The sequence below is a fragment of the Rhyacophila brunnea genome, unplaced genomic scaffold, assembly GCF_057557595.1.
Source record: "Rhyacophila brunnea isolate RB1 unplaced genomic scaffold, BYU_Rbru_1.0 scaffold_16, whole genome shotgun sequence".
NCBI lineage: Eukaryota > Metazoa > Arthropoda > Insecta > Trichoptera > Rhyacophilidae > Rhyacophila > Rhyacophila brunnea.
This window is the reverse complement of record NW_028232816.1, coordinates 27,922,909-27,942,396: the sequence shown is the minus strand read 5'-3', so window position 1 is coordinate 27,942,396 and position 19,488 is coordinate 27,922,909. Positions and strand designations below refer to the sequence as shown.

The 19,488-nt window shown below is 33.7% G+C and overlaps 1 protein-coding gene across 1 annotated transcript in view; it reads left to right on the top strand.

Annotated features, from left to right (window-relative positions):
• The window catches only part of LOC147074586 (atrial natriuretic peptide receptor 1), a 189,313-nt gene that overhangs the window by 130,890 nt on the left and 38,935 nt on the right, over positions 1-19,488 (top strand). Inside the window, exons 4-5 of the mRNA XM_085943988.1 lie at positions 7,575-7,644; positions 18,411-18,424. Of these exons, the coding sequence (XP_085800114.1) occupies positions 7,575-7,644; positions 18,411-18,424 (84 nt within the window). The remainder of the gene's footprint in view (positions 1-7,574; positions 7,645-18,410; positions 18,425-19,488) is intronic.

Genomic DNA, 19,488 nt, shown 5'->3' with positions numbered 1-19,488 from the left:
ACAACATTCATCTCGTCTTGCCATATTAGTACAAATCCTTTGCAATGTGATGTTAGAATAGTAAATTATTAGAACAAAGAATGGATTAGCGGAATCCATAATGCGATAAGAGATTTTAAAGCTTAGTGCTTACAATCTTACGATGTTCCAAATTCAAATTAATTACAAAGCTTGTAATAGCATATGGTAAAGGAAAGCTTTCTATGCGAATAGACTGCGATCCGCACCATATCCAGTTTTAATTGGTTGTGAAGCATATTTTTGAAGTTATACTTCTTTTAGGACGTTTGGTAGAGAGTGAAATTGAGAGCTGCGCTCGCACACCGTTACAAAAGTGCACAGTATGAAGTTAGCTGCGAATCAGCCAGCTGTATACAAACACAAGTTTTATAGTAGAATTGTTCCGTTGCCTAGGAAACGAATTTATTATTTTCAATGAAATTCCTTACGTACACAAACGATTAAACGTCGCAGTGACAGATGTTACTTTAAAAATAAAAACAACAAGAAATAATTATATAATTTAGTAATATATAAGTTAAAGTGTAGAGAAATAAACCAACCGCGCTCCAATAAGCGGCTTTTTTTCTTGAGTGTGTAATTTAACAAGATAATTAGGAGCTAGTCGAAGAATCTAGGTTATCACAAGTTTTGTTTTTATTTTGTTACGCCAAAGAAGTATAACTTCTAACGCGCGTACATAAGTACACACACACCGATTTTTTTATGACTGGGGATATCTCAAGAGCAGTTACTCAAGACAGCTCGCCATGCACTCAAATATGCTTTGCCTGAATTTACACGACTTTAAATTGAACGTAGTTATGCAGAATGTAGCCAGTCCACAATAATGTCGAGCTGAGATAATGGCACTTTAGCAGCAACATGATATTAAAAATGTATGTAAAATAATTGAAAATGGTATTTTATTTCAAGAATATTTTTTTTGCGGCTTGGCTATTTTCAGCAGAACGTAGAAAAACCCTTCTCGCATCTGATCTATATTATCATATCTTATTTTTTTATTTTTTGTGGACTGGCTACTTTATGCATAACTGTGTCCAATTAAGAGTACCCATGGGAGAGAAAAGCACGTACAGAAAAAATTAAAAATTGTAGTAAGTAAAAAAAGCTAACACAAAACTGACGGACAATCTAAGTGAAAAGATCTTCACGTTGGTAATAATATGACGCCGAAAATATTCTAAATACAACAAAACAGGCATTTTTACCGACCAGGCCGGACGGTGCGATGGACCAAACAGCTGCAACTCTTCCCTTTCCGTACACATTTTAGGACATTCCCAATGGATGTAGTTCGCATCCTGTATTTCTCCGTATCCGGAAATTTTTACGTAAACAGTTCACCGCAGGACAATAATTATTCGTGCGCCGCAGTACGTGAAACATGATTTCGTGTAACATTTAATCAAATGACGAGTTCTTCGTTGAACATTTCACCGTGGAGTATATTTGTACGTATGTGATGTACATGTGGCGAATTTTATGAGATGTCTTTACTAGGTTACGTCAGGTTAGGTTAGGTTAGGGTTAATCTAATTGGAACAGTACTATTTGCAAACCATTGCCGCATTTTGTAAGATACGTACAAATGTATTCCACGGTGAAATGTTCAACGAAGAACTCGTCATTTGATAAAATGTTATACAAACTCATGTTTCACGTACTGCGACGCACGAATAAAGTGTTCCACGATGAACTGCGTACGTACAACTTACATGTAACCGCATTTCTCCACCATATGGACATGTTGAATGGGTAAGAAGAAGACAAGAACTCTTTTGTAACTGACCGAAAACTTGCGAACTCATTCCAACCTCAAAAACGGCATGCTTATGTTGTCCAGTTATAGTATGTTGTGATTGATACTGACTATTCAGATAATAATTTCACACTACCGTAGCTAAGACAGTTTCACTTTAAAACACTTTTGCAATAGTGTCTCCTGATCGGTCTTGATATGGGACACTTTATAGTGCTTAAAACATCCCTTGTGACTTGGTTTTCATTGTCAATCTACTGGATTTTATTATTCGTAAGTCTTAAAAAGTTTTAAAACAAACTGGGGTTTCAGTATTTTATTCCAGTACCTACACCATCTCTAATAATATACCCTAGCTGAAATCAGCTCAAATCGTAATGTGAATGTAATCCCACCCCTTCCGTTGAAACAAACTAAGATGTCAGAATAGTGGAACTTTATGAACACAAGTGCCTTAAGTACGTCCGTTTTATTTGAAATTACTTCCATTTAAAAAGCGCTCATCCAACGAGACCGTGTTCATAAAATGACCAATTATTTGCGGTACTTTAATCAGAGGGAAGCGATATATTTAAATGCCGCAATCACAGCGAACGGTAGAACAAAATAGAGATCGACACGCGAACTTTCATTATGTGGAATTGCAAGGAACGTTTCCGAACACGGATAAGTTTTCTTTAATTGTTATTATGTACTTAAACAATGATGGTCGGGTAAAAAGGGATACCTATTTAATACTTAAGGGATTCTGTGTATCGCAGCCAGGTTTACACGCGCATTTAGATGAGAACTGGGAACGGAATCAGAACCTAATTCTGGAACTCCGAAATAGTTATTTTGAAAGATAATTAATAAAATATTAAAACTTTGCGACCACGCTCGTAAAAAGGACTAATTACTAATACATTCGTCTTAAAGTCATTTTGTAATTGGCGACAGAGACTAATATGTTGTTGTAATTTCTTGATAAGGGTGAGAGTGGTAAATCATAATAAACAATTTATGTGCGGGTGAGATCTCCCTAACCGTATTTATTTTATGAATATTTTAATGATACACAAGATTTAATATCGCCCACGATGACCGTTTGAATACTCTATTCTCTATCTCAGATATTTTGATGGTTACGGCTTGATACTTACGACTACCACTCGCTAACCCACTTTTGAATCATTCAGAATTTCATATAAATATATCTTCTTCTTCTTCTTCCACCCTGTCACGTCCCAACATTGGGGCATAGGGCAAGCACAAGTTGGCGCCACTTCCCTCGGTCCATCGCCAACTCCTGCGCTTCCCGCCATGTCAGACCTGCAGCACGTAGGTCGCTTTTGTAGCACCGCTGCAGGGTGAGGGAGGGCCACAAGGGTACGAAGTGCCGCACTCTTTAGCGGCATCCGGAATACATGTCGCAGCCACGTTAATCGTCTCTTCGTGATAACTTCAATCACCGAAGGCTGTTGTGTCTGTTCACGAACTCGGGTGTTTGTAACGCGGTCGTACCAATGTACCCCTAAGATTCGGCGGAGACATCGATTCTCAAAGCTCAAAAGCCGAGACTCTTGAAGCTTAGTAAGATGCCATGTCTCACAGCCATACAGGAGCACAGGTAGCACGCACGCGTTAAACAAACGACATTTGGTCCTCACAGAATACAGCCTTGACCTCCATGCGACTCCAAGCTGGTTGAATGCAGAGCCCGCCACACCCATGCGGATTCCAAGCTCACCAGAAATACCACCATCATCGGCAACCATGGCACCCAAGTATTTGAATCTGGACACCAGCTCGACGGGCAGACCGGAAACCCGGAGAGAAGTGTCGGCGTCGATGCATGCAACACTGCACATGGATTTGGTCTTAGCCGCATTCAGATGAAGACCCACACGTTTCGAGTTCGCGGCGAGCCTGTTCACGGTCACCTCCAACCTTTCGATCGTCGAGTCAAACACGACTGCGTCGTCTGCATACTCCAAGTCGTACAGTCTTTCTTCGCATATATCGGTTGTGTCATCATGATGTAGACGTATCCCACTGTCGGGGCAAACCGTCTTACGCATTATGAAATCCACCATGATGATAAAAAGAAAGGGCGCAAGATATACGATACTTATTATTAAATTTATAATTTACGTTCTGTCATTCTCTCTGTCCTTCACTTTCGGTGGGCTTTTATTTAGACATGAAGTTGATCTTGATACTATACGGCCATATATGTTCGATACAACAGCTCACGGTGAACTGTGTTACGGCCAACTACATGCATGCATACAAATTTCCGGACACGCTGTATAGTAAGTATTGTGAGAATGGCGGAAACTAGATTTTTTTTTTTAATTAATATTACCTTTTTTTAAGTAAATATAAAACTGTGTGAAAATGCTTGCAGTGTTTGACAGACTGTCTGAAGTTTGTTACAAACGATATTCAATACAGATAAAGTAGGTACAGACCTACAAATTTATTTGTAGAATGACCAAAAATGGAACTACAAACTACTGCCGTAGGATGCCATTTTGAAAATGTCATTCGAATGTCAGATTTTGTCTTGATTGGGTAGTTTTCGACAGTAGCTCCCCCATCCATTCTTTAAATAAGTTTGTAGGTCTATAGTCATTAATCATTATTCATAACTTCTGTTCTGCTTCACACATTGTGTGCAATCCTAACGTCAAAAAGCAAATTCGGAAATTTTTTACTTATTATTATTCTGAAATATAGGTATATCGTCACTAATATAAGAAAAAGGCTTATTCTTAATACTTCATTATATTTTCCTTATTTTTTTAATTTGTCCCATGTTAATCACTGTGTGTAATACCCTTCGGTATGTATATAAATAGGTACCTACATTATATTCATACTTAATAAATGTGCTTGCGCAATATTAAAAAAAATTTGAAACTTTTATTTTCCAACCATGTCCGATCGTAATAGGATCATTTTATTATAGGCCTCCACAGAGTGGGGTTTGTATTAACAGATTTTATTTTTTTACGAGAAATGGATACAGCCACTTGCACAACCTATTAGATCCAAACTATGACTCATACACATATTGAAAAACAATATGTGTACTTGCCAGACCCAGGATTCGAACCTGGGACCCACGACGCTATACGGTGTACCTTTTAAGCTGTCAAATATATTGATTAAAATCGTATTATCATTATTTATTTTAAATAACCTATTTAAAGTTCCGCTGCTGGTTTTCTTCAATATCTTTGAAAGACATCGACTCAATTGCATTTCCCATCTCGCAATATCAGAGATGTTTGATGTATATATCTTTACTGCTGAAACACACAGTAGCTATCTGTATGAATATTTATGAAGGCATGCTAGCGCAGTTCAAATCCCATGATAATCAAAACTCCCGCGGGGCACGTCATGAGAAGCAAAATTTTCATCCCTTATCCCTTTTGTTTGATAACGTAAATGCAGCGTACTGATACCATACAAACAAACAAGTTGGATTTTATTCATTGTATAATAAACAACGAAAGGCGAAAAATAAAGAAGAAGTCTCTCTCTTTATAATCTTATACAGGCATGTCCGGTTTCATCGTCTACCACACTCCGCCAATGTCATTCTTCAAATTTGGACAAACATATTATATTTGGGTGAAAAAACTTAAGATTCGCAGATGATACCACACTAATCGCTGCTGATGAAAGAGAACTCACAGAGCTGCTACACCGGGTAGAGGAAGAGAGTCGCAAATACGGCCTCCTTATTAATAGGAATAAGACCAAGTTAATGGTTGTTGATCGGGCCAACCTTCTACTAACACCAAGTACACTCCAAAACCTCGAAACAGTCGACTAGTTTGTATATCTGGGATAGACCATCAGTGGAAAGGGCGGATGCAAAGCGGAAATAAAAAGGCGCACACAGATTGCAAAAAATGAGATGACACGCCTTACCACTATATGGAAGGATCGGGGAATTTCGACTGCCACAAAAATGATGCTTGTGCAGACATTGGTGTTCTCGATATTTCTATACGGAGTCGAGTCGTGGATCCTGAATACAAGAGAACGGAAAGCAATTGATGCCTTTGAGATATGGTGTTGGCGCCAAATGCTTCGCATTTCTTGGACGGAGCACAGGACGAACCAGTCAATCATCCAGACTCTGAAGATAAAGGAACGGCTCTCGACGATATGTCTGAGAAGAATTCTGCAATTTTTTGGACATATTGTCAGGCCTGGTAGTTTTAGGTAGCCTCCAGGGAAGGTGAAGCAGAGGAAGAGCGTCTGTGCGAAAGAGCGACCAAGTGAAAGAGCTGACTGGGGGCACCATCCATTCTGCCCTGAGAGAAGCGGAATATCGAGAAGGATGGAAAGTCTTGGTCGCTCAAAGGATGGCGAAATTTAAATGTGGTCACGATCCTCAGCCATGAGTGCACGACCAAGAAGAAGAAGAAGCACTAAGGTGTTAGGTACAAATTAATTAACAAAACTTGTCATTCACCATCAGAAATACTCGATTTCCCAGTCGTCGTGAAAATTTCGGTCTACATTTGGGCAATCATTACACTCATCGTCAGCATAATATTATCTTACTGTGGAAACTGTGCGACTGTAAGCAGACTACGCCTCAGTATAAAGCGCAAGAATTCACATAATCTCTTACTCTCACTCATGTTGTTGGAATGCGGTATGAATTACATAATACGACGAGACTGCACGGACGTACTTCCTCAGGATTAATTTGAAAATAGCTTTCACTTAAGCTGATTATGGAAATAAAAATAGTAATGGTTAATTCTGCTACTTATTTTTATTACAACTGAGTAATGCCTAATGGGTTGAAAAAGTGGCTAACAACCGATTCTCGTAAAGAAAATCTATTATGAAACCTCTTCAAAAGGCGGCCAAGATCTACGCCGGATTGTAGAGCTAACACATAGATATATTCACATTCGCGAAAAAGGACTCAAGAATGTTACTAGGTACTATTTGAACTACTATATCTGTATAATTGTATTTTCACTGCGTTTGTATGTTTATGTTATGTTCTCTTTTTATATTTTCATTTTTATCCCTTTTATTACTTTTCTTTTTCTTTCTTCTTTATAATAATGTTTCATGTCATATTGTGAACATCTTAAAATTATAATTTGTAATGTCCACAATATGCAAAAAAAAAATTGAATTGGAATTGAATTGAATTAATACTTTTACAAGTACACATGTTATTCCTAATATTATTTGATTACATTTTAAATACCTACTTGTAAAATGTTATTATTCTAATAGCAACGTATTTAATTTGAATGTTTTCACCTGACGTATCCTCATTTAAACACGAAAAACATTAACAATTCAAGTCATTTATTTTTTAAACAGTTTTTTTTATTAACAATTTATACTTCATTTACAGTTTCTTTAATTTTAATGTGAATTTGTTTAACTCGATTTTCTATGCACTTTGATTATTTTAATCCTCAGCTTCTCTAAAATTATTTTGTTTAAAAAAAAAACACAAGTAAAATATCTAATAAGACATTATTTTGATATTTGAATGTTCTACAATGTAAGCCAATAGAATAATATATATTGCGCACACTTACATTGTTGACTTATCAATGATCCTCACTGCAGAGTATTTTTTTATTTATTAAAGTTCTCAATATCCAAAGAGCCGATTTCATTCATCCATATTACTTTCAGAGGTCATTTCCCGCCAAAGCTTTCCTTATTACTCCCTCTCCCCCGCCATCTCGCTGTCATTTTTGACAGGCCTTTGCAGTGGTATTAAATATATTTTCCTCTTCTTTCACAGCCCCCCTCCGAGGGAGAACTGACAGTGACGTCCGGAATACTGGGGAGGGTGCACAAATGGAAGAACGAAAGTGCGGTAAGTTCGTTTCTGCCTTTCTTATAATATTATGACAATTACTTTAAGATTTCGTTCACTGATATGAGCATTCAATTATTCTATGGAATAGACATAACGTTTGTAAAATAAAAATGCCTTTAATTTTTCTACATTGATATTCATTTGTTAGTTTTTAATGAAATAAGCATCTGACTGGAAAAAACACTACCTTATTCTCAGGTCAATACTTATTATAAAGCAACCATTATTCGTAGGATGTTTACTACACTTGAATGATCAAAAACATAGCTTATAATTAGTATCTTTAGAATTATCTTGAAATGTGTTGATCTTGCCCATTTTTTGAATAATAAAATGCCTAATTCTTGTCAAATTTGGGATCACAGAGTTTATCAATATATTTTTTTATCGTAAATATTTCACTATAATAATGTCAACATAAATTATACGAATGGGTTTATAAATGCGTTTAAAAATAATAAATGTAAAAATTCTTAACACCACTGCACATGCATGTACTGGAATATGACTATATTCTAAAACATTAGAGCGAGAGGTTTAAAAGAATACTATTTTATGTAATAAAAATACTTTATACAGTCATCAAATATTTAAAATAAATATAAAGGATAATAAGGCTTCAAAATTATATAAATAGATTATCTACAACGTTTAATGAATGTCCAGGATCATGCTTTGAAAATGCAATAAAAGCTCCATTTTGACCTAACCTTATTGGTGATGAACTGAGTTTATTTTAGTTGATATTGTTTGTTGTGACCTTTGTGGTGATCGATTTGGCACTGAATTAAAATATATTGAGACATAAAGGTTTAGAAGATGGAGTGGGATTTTGGACATAATATTGGCTCAAACATATTATCTATGTGGCATCGAAAGCTGCTATTTTCGATTCCCGTATTGAGAACCGAAATGTAATATACAGAAATAACCGAGTTGTTACTAGCCAGGCATGCAGAAACCAACCAGCCCACATATAATACTACAAATAGAGAATACGTATGTGCTAGGTGTGATCATATAAAACTCCACGCCCTATATTATTAGGTACAGCATAATACGATAATATTCGCTTTATCTATTATAAAATACCATATTGTTTAGGTTCGAGTACGTATATGTGTGTGAATAACTTTTAATGAGATAAAATGGAATGTTTATGTTATTTTTCTTTGTAATTATTATGTTGGTCTAATAAAATTGTTAGCAAGCTATAGCGGGTAGAATTCAGTAGCGGCTGCTCTAACATCATACACGTACACAGCACTCCTTACTGATTTATTCATCATAATAAACATTCATAGCTCATTTATCGCAACGTATATAATACTGTAAGGGTGGTTATTTTACCCATAACAATAAAATGAATGCTTCACTAGCTTGATGCTTTCTCGCTATTTATAAAAAAAAGGTAGCAGTAATATTATCAATTTATTATAATATTTATTTTGACGTAAACAACATATGCACTGAAATGTAAAAAAATCCGTTTTAGTGTTGTAATTATCAATGTATTAAAACAATCGTTTTTTTTACAACGTTTTTATTAGGTCGTATTCTTATTTGTCCGGTGGTTGTTTATCCGGTAAAAATCTTGCAATCAATTTTTAACTAACTTCCCGACTAGCTAGACATTTAAAACTTTTAGAATATATCAGAACACGATGCCAATGCATTCTTTTAATACTTTTAGCCATCTCTTTAAGTAGAATTGAATTCATTTTCAGTTTATTCTGTTTTTTATGAAAAGTTATTTCGGAAGAAATCCGTAATCCAATCCACTATTATTGGTTGCTAAGGGGGTGGTCCTAGCAACTAAATTATTAGTATATTCGTGCGTTACTATGGAAATCAATATGAGTGTCAAAATGACATTTCAGTATTATTTCTATCAAATACAATTTGTTTTGATCGTTTAAGCTAGTCAAGTCAAGTTTATATGATTCAACAGAAAATTTAAAAACGTTGTATATAAAAAGTTCTTTTTATCTTCTAATTATTTAAAACTAAACGCATTGTATGAAAATATTTTAGCTTAGTACGTTTTATTATAAAATATTTTATTTTTAATTCTTCCGTATATTTAATCTAACATATTTAAAGTAAGTACAAACATACATACATAATATAGTTGACTTTGAGCTTCAGGTCAACTGCATTAGTAGTTTTATAAAACATTTTATTTTATAGTGCTTGGGATAGTAGTTTTGCTTAAATTAAAAATTTTAATGATATTACATTATTTACTGTAGTGATAAAACAAAGTTTAGACTTATTCGAAAAGTAACTTCTAATGCTGTGTATTTTTAGTGCACCACCAAGCAACCACCGACCGCCACTGGTGCTACTATCGCAAAAACAATATACTACCACCCGAGTCTGTAATATACATATATTTTAATTTAACGGATAGTACAGAATATTTAGATCTTTACTGCGTTGTTCCGCAAGTCAATCAACTCTGTTTACACATATGGATCGATTTCATTGAGGGTTAGAATATGCTGGAAAGGAAGGGGAAAACTTAGTTTTCAAAACACTAACTTTCAAAAAGGTTATTCCTAAAAGTTCGCTGTAAAATAAAAATTATTTAAACCAAGAGTAACTACTATTCATTGAAGCAATATATAGTCATATTACAATGATATTACTAATATTAAATTCCACTAATATAGATTTTAGTCAATAGCTATTTTGTTTGTTACATTACTACTAAGGTTATATACATTATATCTGAAATAGTTATCGACTAAAAACTAAACTAGTGGCATTTACTATTAATAATTCTGCCAAAATTATTTATAGATTATGACACATGTTAAACAAACGCTAATGATCACCTGTCGTAAATGATTACATGTAAATTGTACGTAAAACATTTCACCATGGCATAGTTCGCCGTGAGCTTTCGGTATCTATACGGTCTCCAATTTTATTAGATTCATTATGAACATTAATTCATTTTTCATAGCTGATTTTGGAAAAATTCATGAATTCAAGAATGAAAACCTAACCTAACCTAACAAATAATCCAGTATATCGGCTATTTTCAAAATTTGTTTGCTACGGGCTTCGTGTAAGTGTAAAGTGTAAACCAACAAGAACCGTGATTTATTTCGACATGAATTTTATGTCAGTACTATACGACCCAAAGAGGTTGAACGGTCGTTAATATACGGCCATATATTTTCGAAACAACATTTCACGGTGAAGTGTGATACGGCGAACTGCATACTATTACGTACAAGTTACCAGACACGGTCGTAAATACAGAAACGTCGTAGATGACAGTTTAAAATACACATTGACTGCTGACTAGATAATTACTTTTTAATTAACTCATTTAAATAGCATGCTAATTATATCGAATGTCCACCTAATCGGTACGCGCTAGGCGCGTCTTTAGCGTCCAATGTATTTTAATATAAGATTGTAACATTTTTTTTATTCAATTCTACTTTTTGAATATTGGACCTACATAATATGGAAATACTTCAAATATGCATATTTATTTTAAGTCGACACTGATACAATCTTTTATTGTCAAGGAAACTATTATTTCCCATGTTGCAGTTGCCTCCTTTAGTCATTTGTCAGTACGCCACTGGGAACATTATTAAGTTTAACTGCCAATCATGAAAAAAGTCTAACATTTTTTTTGTGTGTTATTCGCGAAAAACTGAAATAAAAATGTATGCTTCTTGATCAAAATTTTGCGGAGTAATAATGAATTAACCCAGATCCGGTAAATAAAAAAAGCACTGTCATAAAAATCAATGCTATCTAAGTCAACCTAAGTACAAATGCGTCATTAAAGCTTCATTTTTCGAGATAAAAAAAGATTTGAACAAAATGTATTGGTACCTATTGTCAAGACTGGGGGCAAAACCAATGGCTGTAGGCTGAGGGAGGGGGTGGAAGGAGTCCAATAATCAAACTTGGGTGGAGAACCGTTTATATTTTACAGCGTACAGTTTGCAATGTTTTTTTTTTTATAGATTATCAATGTTAATGTTCGAGAATTAAAATGAAATGACTCGCCCCGACATAGAGGTATTAAATAAAAAGAGGGGCAAGGAATTGACTTTCTCGTATAACTGAATGAAGCAGGCCAACAATATCCGACAACTTACGAGGAATAGCGACGCGATAAAAAAAAATCAGGGCATCACGGAGGATTTACTTTGGTCATTATAACGTACCCATATAATATAATGTTAACGTGGAAATTTTGCCACAAATTGATTACCAGCCAGCCTCACCATACTAGCCTGCTTCACCATACTTTCATATAACCTGCCGCCCCTAGCGCCCCGATAAGGATCGAGGTCCGTCGGCTATTATTTTCAGTTCCTTGATTTCTTGGAATGAGACTAGGTAAAATGTTTGTTACACACAACTAATTTTGGACATTTATAACAACACTACTACTTACTTGAATATATGTAACTTATTATAATTTGTCTAATTAACAGCCTACTTCTTGTTATAAGACGGTAAGAAGCCGGTTTTGGCCTAATCCCCGAATACGTTTAACGAATAAGTTTTTGGTCTGTCAAGACACTTTGACCAGTAAAATTACATATTGTAAATGCAAATCATTATAATGAAAACAAAAAAATATACATAGGTACCAATATCATTATATTTTCTTCAAGACACAGAAAGAAGATTTCTTAATATACGTTTTACAACTATTAGTTGCTAGCCATTCTCTCGATCTCTTGGTTAGATTAATATTTGATCGGGATCCATTCCATTCAGCGCATCTATTCTATATACAAGACTGCTATCGGCCTATTGATGGCTATCGATGGTAGTTTTTAATATTTTTGTATTGAGGTATTATAATTTTTACAATAAGTTATGTGTAATTGTTACAATAAGTGCTATGTTTTAACAGCACCTCTCTTGTCTGTGCCAACTTTTAGAACGAGATAGACAGTTTTGACTGTTTAGACATATAACTTATTGTAACAATTAATTATAATACCTCAATACAAGGATATGATAAACTACTAACTAAGCATATAGAATAGATGCGCATGACGTATTTAGGAATATGCTTACTGATTTCCATAATACTTTAATCCCATTGATTTATCATATATGATAGGCATTGAGCTAAATTCAGATAGGTATGTTGATTTGATCAGTACTTAAATAATTTCTGACAGTTCATTGAGCATTCATTGATCGGCGTATTAGTATTGGACGATATGCCGCCAATGAGGTATCGACAGATTATTATGGACTACTTTTCAACCAATGAGGTTTTATATCGTTATGATGCTGGTTTTCTCAAACTGAAGGTGGGCTATGTACAAATTTCGGTTGTAAGTACGTCTCTACGAAAGCAGGGAAAAATTCAAACCTAGTTAATTCGACCTAATCATGTTTCATGATGTAAAAAACTGCGAAATTAATAAGGTCAGTACACACCTATCCGATGAATGAGACCAATTGTATGGTAATATATTACTTACCTTATATGTTTATAACTAACGGTGAAGAAACGTAAACAACACGATAAATAAAAACGTTTCGAAAGAAAAGGAATATAAATTCTACCGTATACTAGAAATAGGTAAGAAGACCACAAAAATTAGATCAATAATCTATTTCCAAAGAAAATAACAACAACATCGTATTAGATAAATTTTATTGCATATAGGTATATTTTCTTCTGTCAGTTATGTTCCAAAAATAGATTATAAACTATGTTAACTTAGGTACTGATATATTCACAGTAGAGTAATAAATAAAAGTTTTCTTAATCGCTTTTTGTTTTCTGTTTCTGGAATTAAAGAAGTAGCAACCACTTTATAACAATAAATCTGTTTATTTGGATGTTCGCTAAAAATCAACGAAACTGGTATAAATTCTAATGTATTCACGCTCTGTACTATTTCATTTAAGGGGACGCTCTACAGAATTGCCCATGAGAATTGACAATATGATTTTTTTACATGTGGTCCGGAATTGTTGCTCTACTGGTAATATTCAAAGGTCGCCGACAATGCTTTGGTCTAAAGTAAATAATGATCTCTTAATTAAATTTAAATCATAAACACTGTCGAAGTGAAGAAAGTATGGGGTGACCAAAAAATGATATCTTCTAATTTACGTAAATGTTACTAAATTCAATTTGTTAATCAGCTGTTTGGTGGGAAGTATTGCAACCAATATGATGGATAGCCACGATATAAACTTAATAATATATTAATAACGTTTTAACCTGAAATTATCCGAGAAATAAACATACGAAGGATGTTGAAATACATATCTACCTACATTTTTTTTCATGTGCTATTCAAAAAACAATATTAATGAATAGTATTTATTTTGAATGTGTAAGACCTATTACATAATTATTAAAAAAATAGGTACATATTGTTTAATTCGAATGCATATTTATAAAAAAACGTGGAATATAGTGACGCCTGTTTATTATAAGAAGAAAGTGACTTTTTATTACTTACCCGATTGGTTTAAATTTAGTCTGACACTTTTACAAACAAGTAACGCAACTTTTATCCTAGTGAAACAATATGTAGGTACAATAATTATTGTATTTTGTTGGTAAGTAAAGCCATTGCAAGAAATAATTTATATAAAAAATGATTATTAACGTGGAGTAACCCACAGATTATTTTTTTATTCAAAGCTAGCGGGTGGCTGAGAACATAACAAAGGTACCGACAATTCAATCACGCCAGGGCTGTCGAGACGTATTACTTATTCTTATGATAAGTTGTTTTTAATTGTGTGCAATTTGGCGGAAAAATATAATATATACAGTTTCTTACCACTCGGTTATCCAATGAGCTGGGTTTTGTTTAACCTTCTGCCGACATCCTACAGTTTTATTTTTTATCTGCCCATCTCGCGTAAGGCTATTTGAAATTATAAAAGTCACACAGTACAACAGTGTTTAAATCTAATATGTAATTGCACAGGTTTAATTAAAAACTATAACGAAATTACAATTTAATGATTTACAGATTTTCCTATGTTAAATCAACTTAATAGCAATTTTAATGATACAAGATACATATTACGATATACTCAAAATACACATCAGATAATATGTGAAATATTTTGATAAGCAAAAAAATAAGAACAATACAAAAATAACATAACATAATCAGCTAGTCTTTTCATACTTATTTTAGATGAACGTTGTATGCCGTTTGACGCTTGGAAATATGTAATTATTCCATCTGTATAGTAAGCTATTTTTAACTTTAAATTTGTACCTCTTTAAAACGTACTATTAGATTGATATTATTTTGACAGCCCTGTATTCCTTCGGCCGGCGACAGGTTACATTGCGTACATGTTATGTTTGAAGGTAATAATAATAATGATTATTCATTCGACTGAAAATTGTAATTAATAATTATTGCGTTTCTTAAAATAAATTAGACTGAATTAAAGTGACGTCCTTTCAACGCCGAGGTTACTTTCCGACTAAACTATGAATAACCTTGTCCTGTACAACTCACTATTAAGTCGTTTTTTGCGACCCGGGATTTACCTGTTGGCATCTTTAGCCCAAAGCAGAATGCAGGAACTCGCTGAAGTAAGCAACAAAGTAGGTTTGAAAATAAATGTAACAAAGACGAAAGAGTCATGTTCAACTGCTTTGCAGGCCAAAAAGAGATCCTCATCAATGGCACTCAGCTCGAACAGGTGAAAAGTTACATCTATCTGGGACAACAAGTGTCTATAGATGGATGTATATTTGATGAAATTGTTCGCAGAGAAAAGCTAGGCTGGAGTGCTTTTGGCCGCCTGAATAATATCTTCAAAAGTGACCTTCCACTGTGCCTAAAGCGCAAGTGATCAACCAGTGTGTGTTTACCGTGATCACATATGCGTGTGAAACATGGACCCTAAGTAAAAGAGAGATCCAGCAACTTAGAGTAGCACAACGTGGTATGGAGAGGTGCGTGCTGGGCATTACGCGAAAGGACAAGAAGAGGAATGAGTGGATAAGGAAGCAGACAAGGGTTTGCGGTGTAATAGAGTTTATTAAAAGTCTTAAATGGAGATGGGCTGGACACATAGCTCAAAGAAGAGACAATCGTTGGACAAATCTAGTCATCCAGTGGTATCCAAGAAGTACAAAACGTCCGCAAGATAGACCTAGAGGCCGCTGGATCGATGAAATGATAAAGTTCTGCGGAAGTACGTGGCAACGCAATTCATAGGACCGAGAGAAGTGAATGCAGCTTGAAGAGGCGTTTATCCAGCAGTGGATAGATTCAGGCCGATGATGATTATGATTCTTTATAAACAATAAAAATACTACACTCAAGAGGTGTAAATCGTCAATTCTAAGAAAAATAATTAATGGAGTTAACTAATGAGATATTCGTCTTTAATAATACTCTTACATGGTACCTACTTTTTGATAACATTATTTTTAAAAAAACTATACATATAAACTCGCCTAATATAATATATATGTATATACACACCTATACATACCTAAATCCTCATCCATACATTCTCACACATACATAATATATAAATTGTGTGTCAATAACATTGACCATAATTATAGTCTCATATGTAAAACATCATATAGGATATAACAAAGGGTTACTAGGAAAGCTAAGTTGATCATTCAATATAGGTAAGCTCTGTGACTGTGCTCTATTTATTTCTAATATATCTTGGTAGAATAATTTATAATCACCCGTATGACTGTGAAGTATTTTTGTACCCTTTTAATGTCAAACGTGTGTTTTTCATTTAATTGAAACTGGTATAACTTCCGTATGATCGCTAAAGCACGAGGGCATGTAATAGATATTCGTTATCACATTAAATTTTCTTCTTCCCATGCCATTCCTTATCGGAGTTTGGCCGCCATTAGGGTGATCTTTGATTTTTTTTAATTTAATTTAAATCGTTGGTAGGTACTTACATATTGTTTAATTAGTTACATAATACATTTATATCAACCATTTCAGATGTCAAACAAAATCGTCCCGGAACTAAAGCACTCAAAGGCTGTGAAAGGGTAGACGGCGTTAATTGTTATTCAAATTAACAATCATAAAAATTGTTGTTTTTATTTAATAAAATGCATTTTTTATGTAGCACTTATTTTACTTTTAATCAAGAGATTAGGACCGGTTTCATCCGCCTCCGAGGGACATTTTCAACATTTCAACTGAAAATGTCCCTCTGAGGCGGACGAAACCGGTCCTAATCTCTTGATTAAAAGTGGAATAAGTACTATATAAAAATTGCGTTTTATTAAATAAAAACAACAATACAATGCAGTTCCACCATGAATTGACAGTTAACAAAATAAAAGAAATCATAAAAATGACAATGGCATATTATATGGCATGGGTCATAAACAAGATTTTTTTAATGCATCAACGTACAGAAAATTTATTTTGCAACGGCTATAAAAACGCTCAAAACCATAGACTATAGATACATATAGACGCCACCCGTTGCATTGCTAAATGAAGCTACGTGCCGTGCGTTTGGTTTGTGGGCGAGCGAACGCATTCGCCTATAAATGTTCGAGACCATAGACCATTTCGCTAGTACTCGCCCAAAGTGCTCGCACTAGACGCTCAGAATTAAAATATAATTTTCTGTTTTTTTACGTTATATAGTATTTTTAAGCGGTCAAAATGCAACCAATTAGGTAAATATACCCATAATTTAAGTTATTTTAAAGAAACACTAGGTCACTGATATTAAAATAAATAATAATATACAAATAAATTGTCACGAACATGTATCAACTTACCTATGAAACGTAATACCATCTTCTTGCTTATCAGTAGGGCTACCATATTTTAATACAAATGCAGAACCACCTTTCCTACTTAATTAACTAAAAATATTTGGGCATTTTCGCCAAAGTTTGTACATGTTTGAAATTTGGGTAATATTATTTTTTCACTCAAATTAACCATTTTTATATAGCTAGCAGATTCCTTGTTCTATTGCTGAATTGGTGATAGCAATTTTTCAGCAAAATATTGATTAATACAATATTTATATCATTTTTATTATGAAATTGGGCATAATAAGTTTCCGTTCCGTGACTACGAAACTTAGCTTTTAAAACATGAATGAAACACTTTTTATCACTTAAAAGAGCTCTATTAGATTAAAAAAACCATACACTTCAAAATAAAACTACAAATAGTCAAAAAATATTATTGAATTTTAATTCTTGGGCACATTTCGTTCCCCTCCGTTACCCTATGTCTATAATGGCAGAGCATTTTTCCTTTAGTATTTGAAAAAACCAATCAATGTTCGTTCTGCTATTTTTTTAAAGACAATAATCACTTTTACTAAATTTTATTGGAAAAATAAATAAGTTTCGTTATTTAATAATCAAATGAAAAATAGTTAACGTTCAACTTTTTTGGGGACATTTTCGGAATGGAACGAAATGGTAACGGAGTGTAATTTGTAAAGCTTAAGTTACATGTTACCATAAAAACAAATTTTTGTTTTATGAAATTTATTTGAATTTTTTGATAGACAGATAAATATTCAACGTGCGTCAAAATAACAAAACAAATCAAACTTAATCACTAAAATAGACATATTTTATAATAAATTTCACAATACTTGTAAAATAAGGTAGGTAATAATTTTGACACACTATACATTACCATAACTTTATTTGGCATTTATATTATTTGTAACTCAGATAAAAAATATTTTTAAGCAAATTAACAATATATGAAAAAAAAAATCAGCAAGGGATTCAGACGCGAGTTCCTAGCGCGGCACGGAGTATATAACTTTTACGAAAATAATTATAGTCAAACTCGGTTATTACGATCTCTGACATAGCGAGATCTCGGATGTAATAACGAAACATTTGTTGACAATTGGTTTATGATTTTCGCCATACATTTAATTTTTTCACTGTTATAACGAGCAACTTATCGGATATACCGAGCTAAAATACTGTTAATGTGTCGACCGTTTTAAAACATTTCGACCCTAAGCAATAAAATCCGATTGGACAGGATGCCGCCGGGGTCGGATTACGTTTATGACACTAGTAAAGTGTCTAAGTACCTACCTTATTGGTGTTTCACCGACAATAATAAAAAAGTATCCACGCATATGGTTGAAAAATCCAAGGTTTGTGAAGTCCGTAGGTACCTACCAGCGTTAATTACAATAAACAACTTCTTTTGTAGTTTATGAATGCCATGCTCGTTTCGGGGATTTTTACGATGGTTTCCAAATTTTTTATTTTCGGCTTTTTGTGTAATGTGACATGCTCATTTAAAAATACCTATTCTCTGATATAACGAGTAACGCTTATAACAAGCAAATTCAGTCGGTCCCATCTTCCTCGTAATAACCAAGTTCGACTTTATGTTGTCTTGAAATTTAATTGTATTCATCAACATAAAATGTAGCTATACAGGTTGATTGTAATCAAGACGTACTTTTCTGACATTTCGTGAATACCTACAGTTCTAGGTATTAAATCTAATCGAGTACACATTTCTGTTAAACGTGACAAAAAAATACTTTTTCATACATTTTTATAAATTTCTATGCCTAAAATGTATGGAGAAGTTTTAAAATTTTGGTGGCGTATAACAGAAAGAGTATGACAGAGCCAGTGCCTGTCTCGCAATTATTTCAGTCTGGTGTTTTTTCTTTTCCTTCTGTTGTTTTTTTTTATCTCCATACTTTTATGTGCGCTATTTTTGCGTATTCAGACATATCACATACTTTTTTAATCTTTATTATATTATTATATTATAGTCAGGTTATTTTCTATATTTTTTAATGAAAATATTTTTGTTTTTCATAC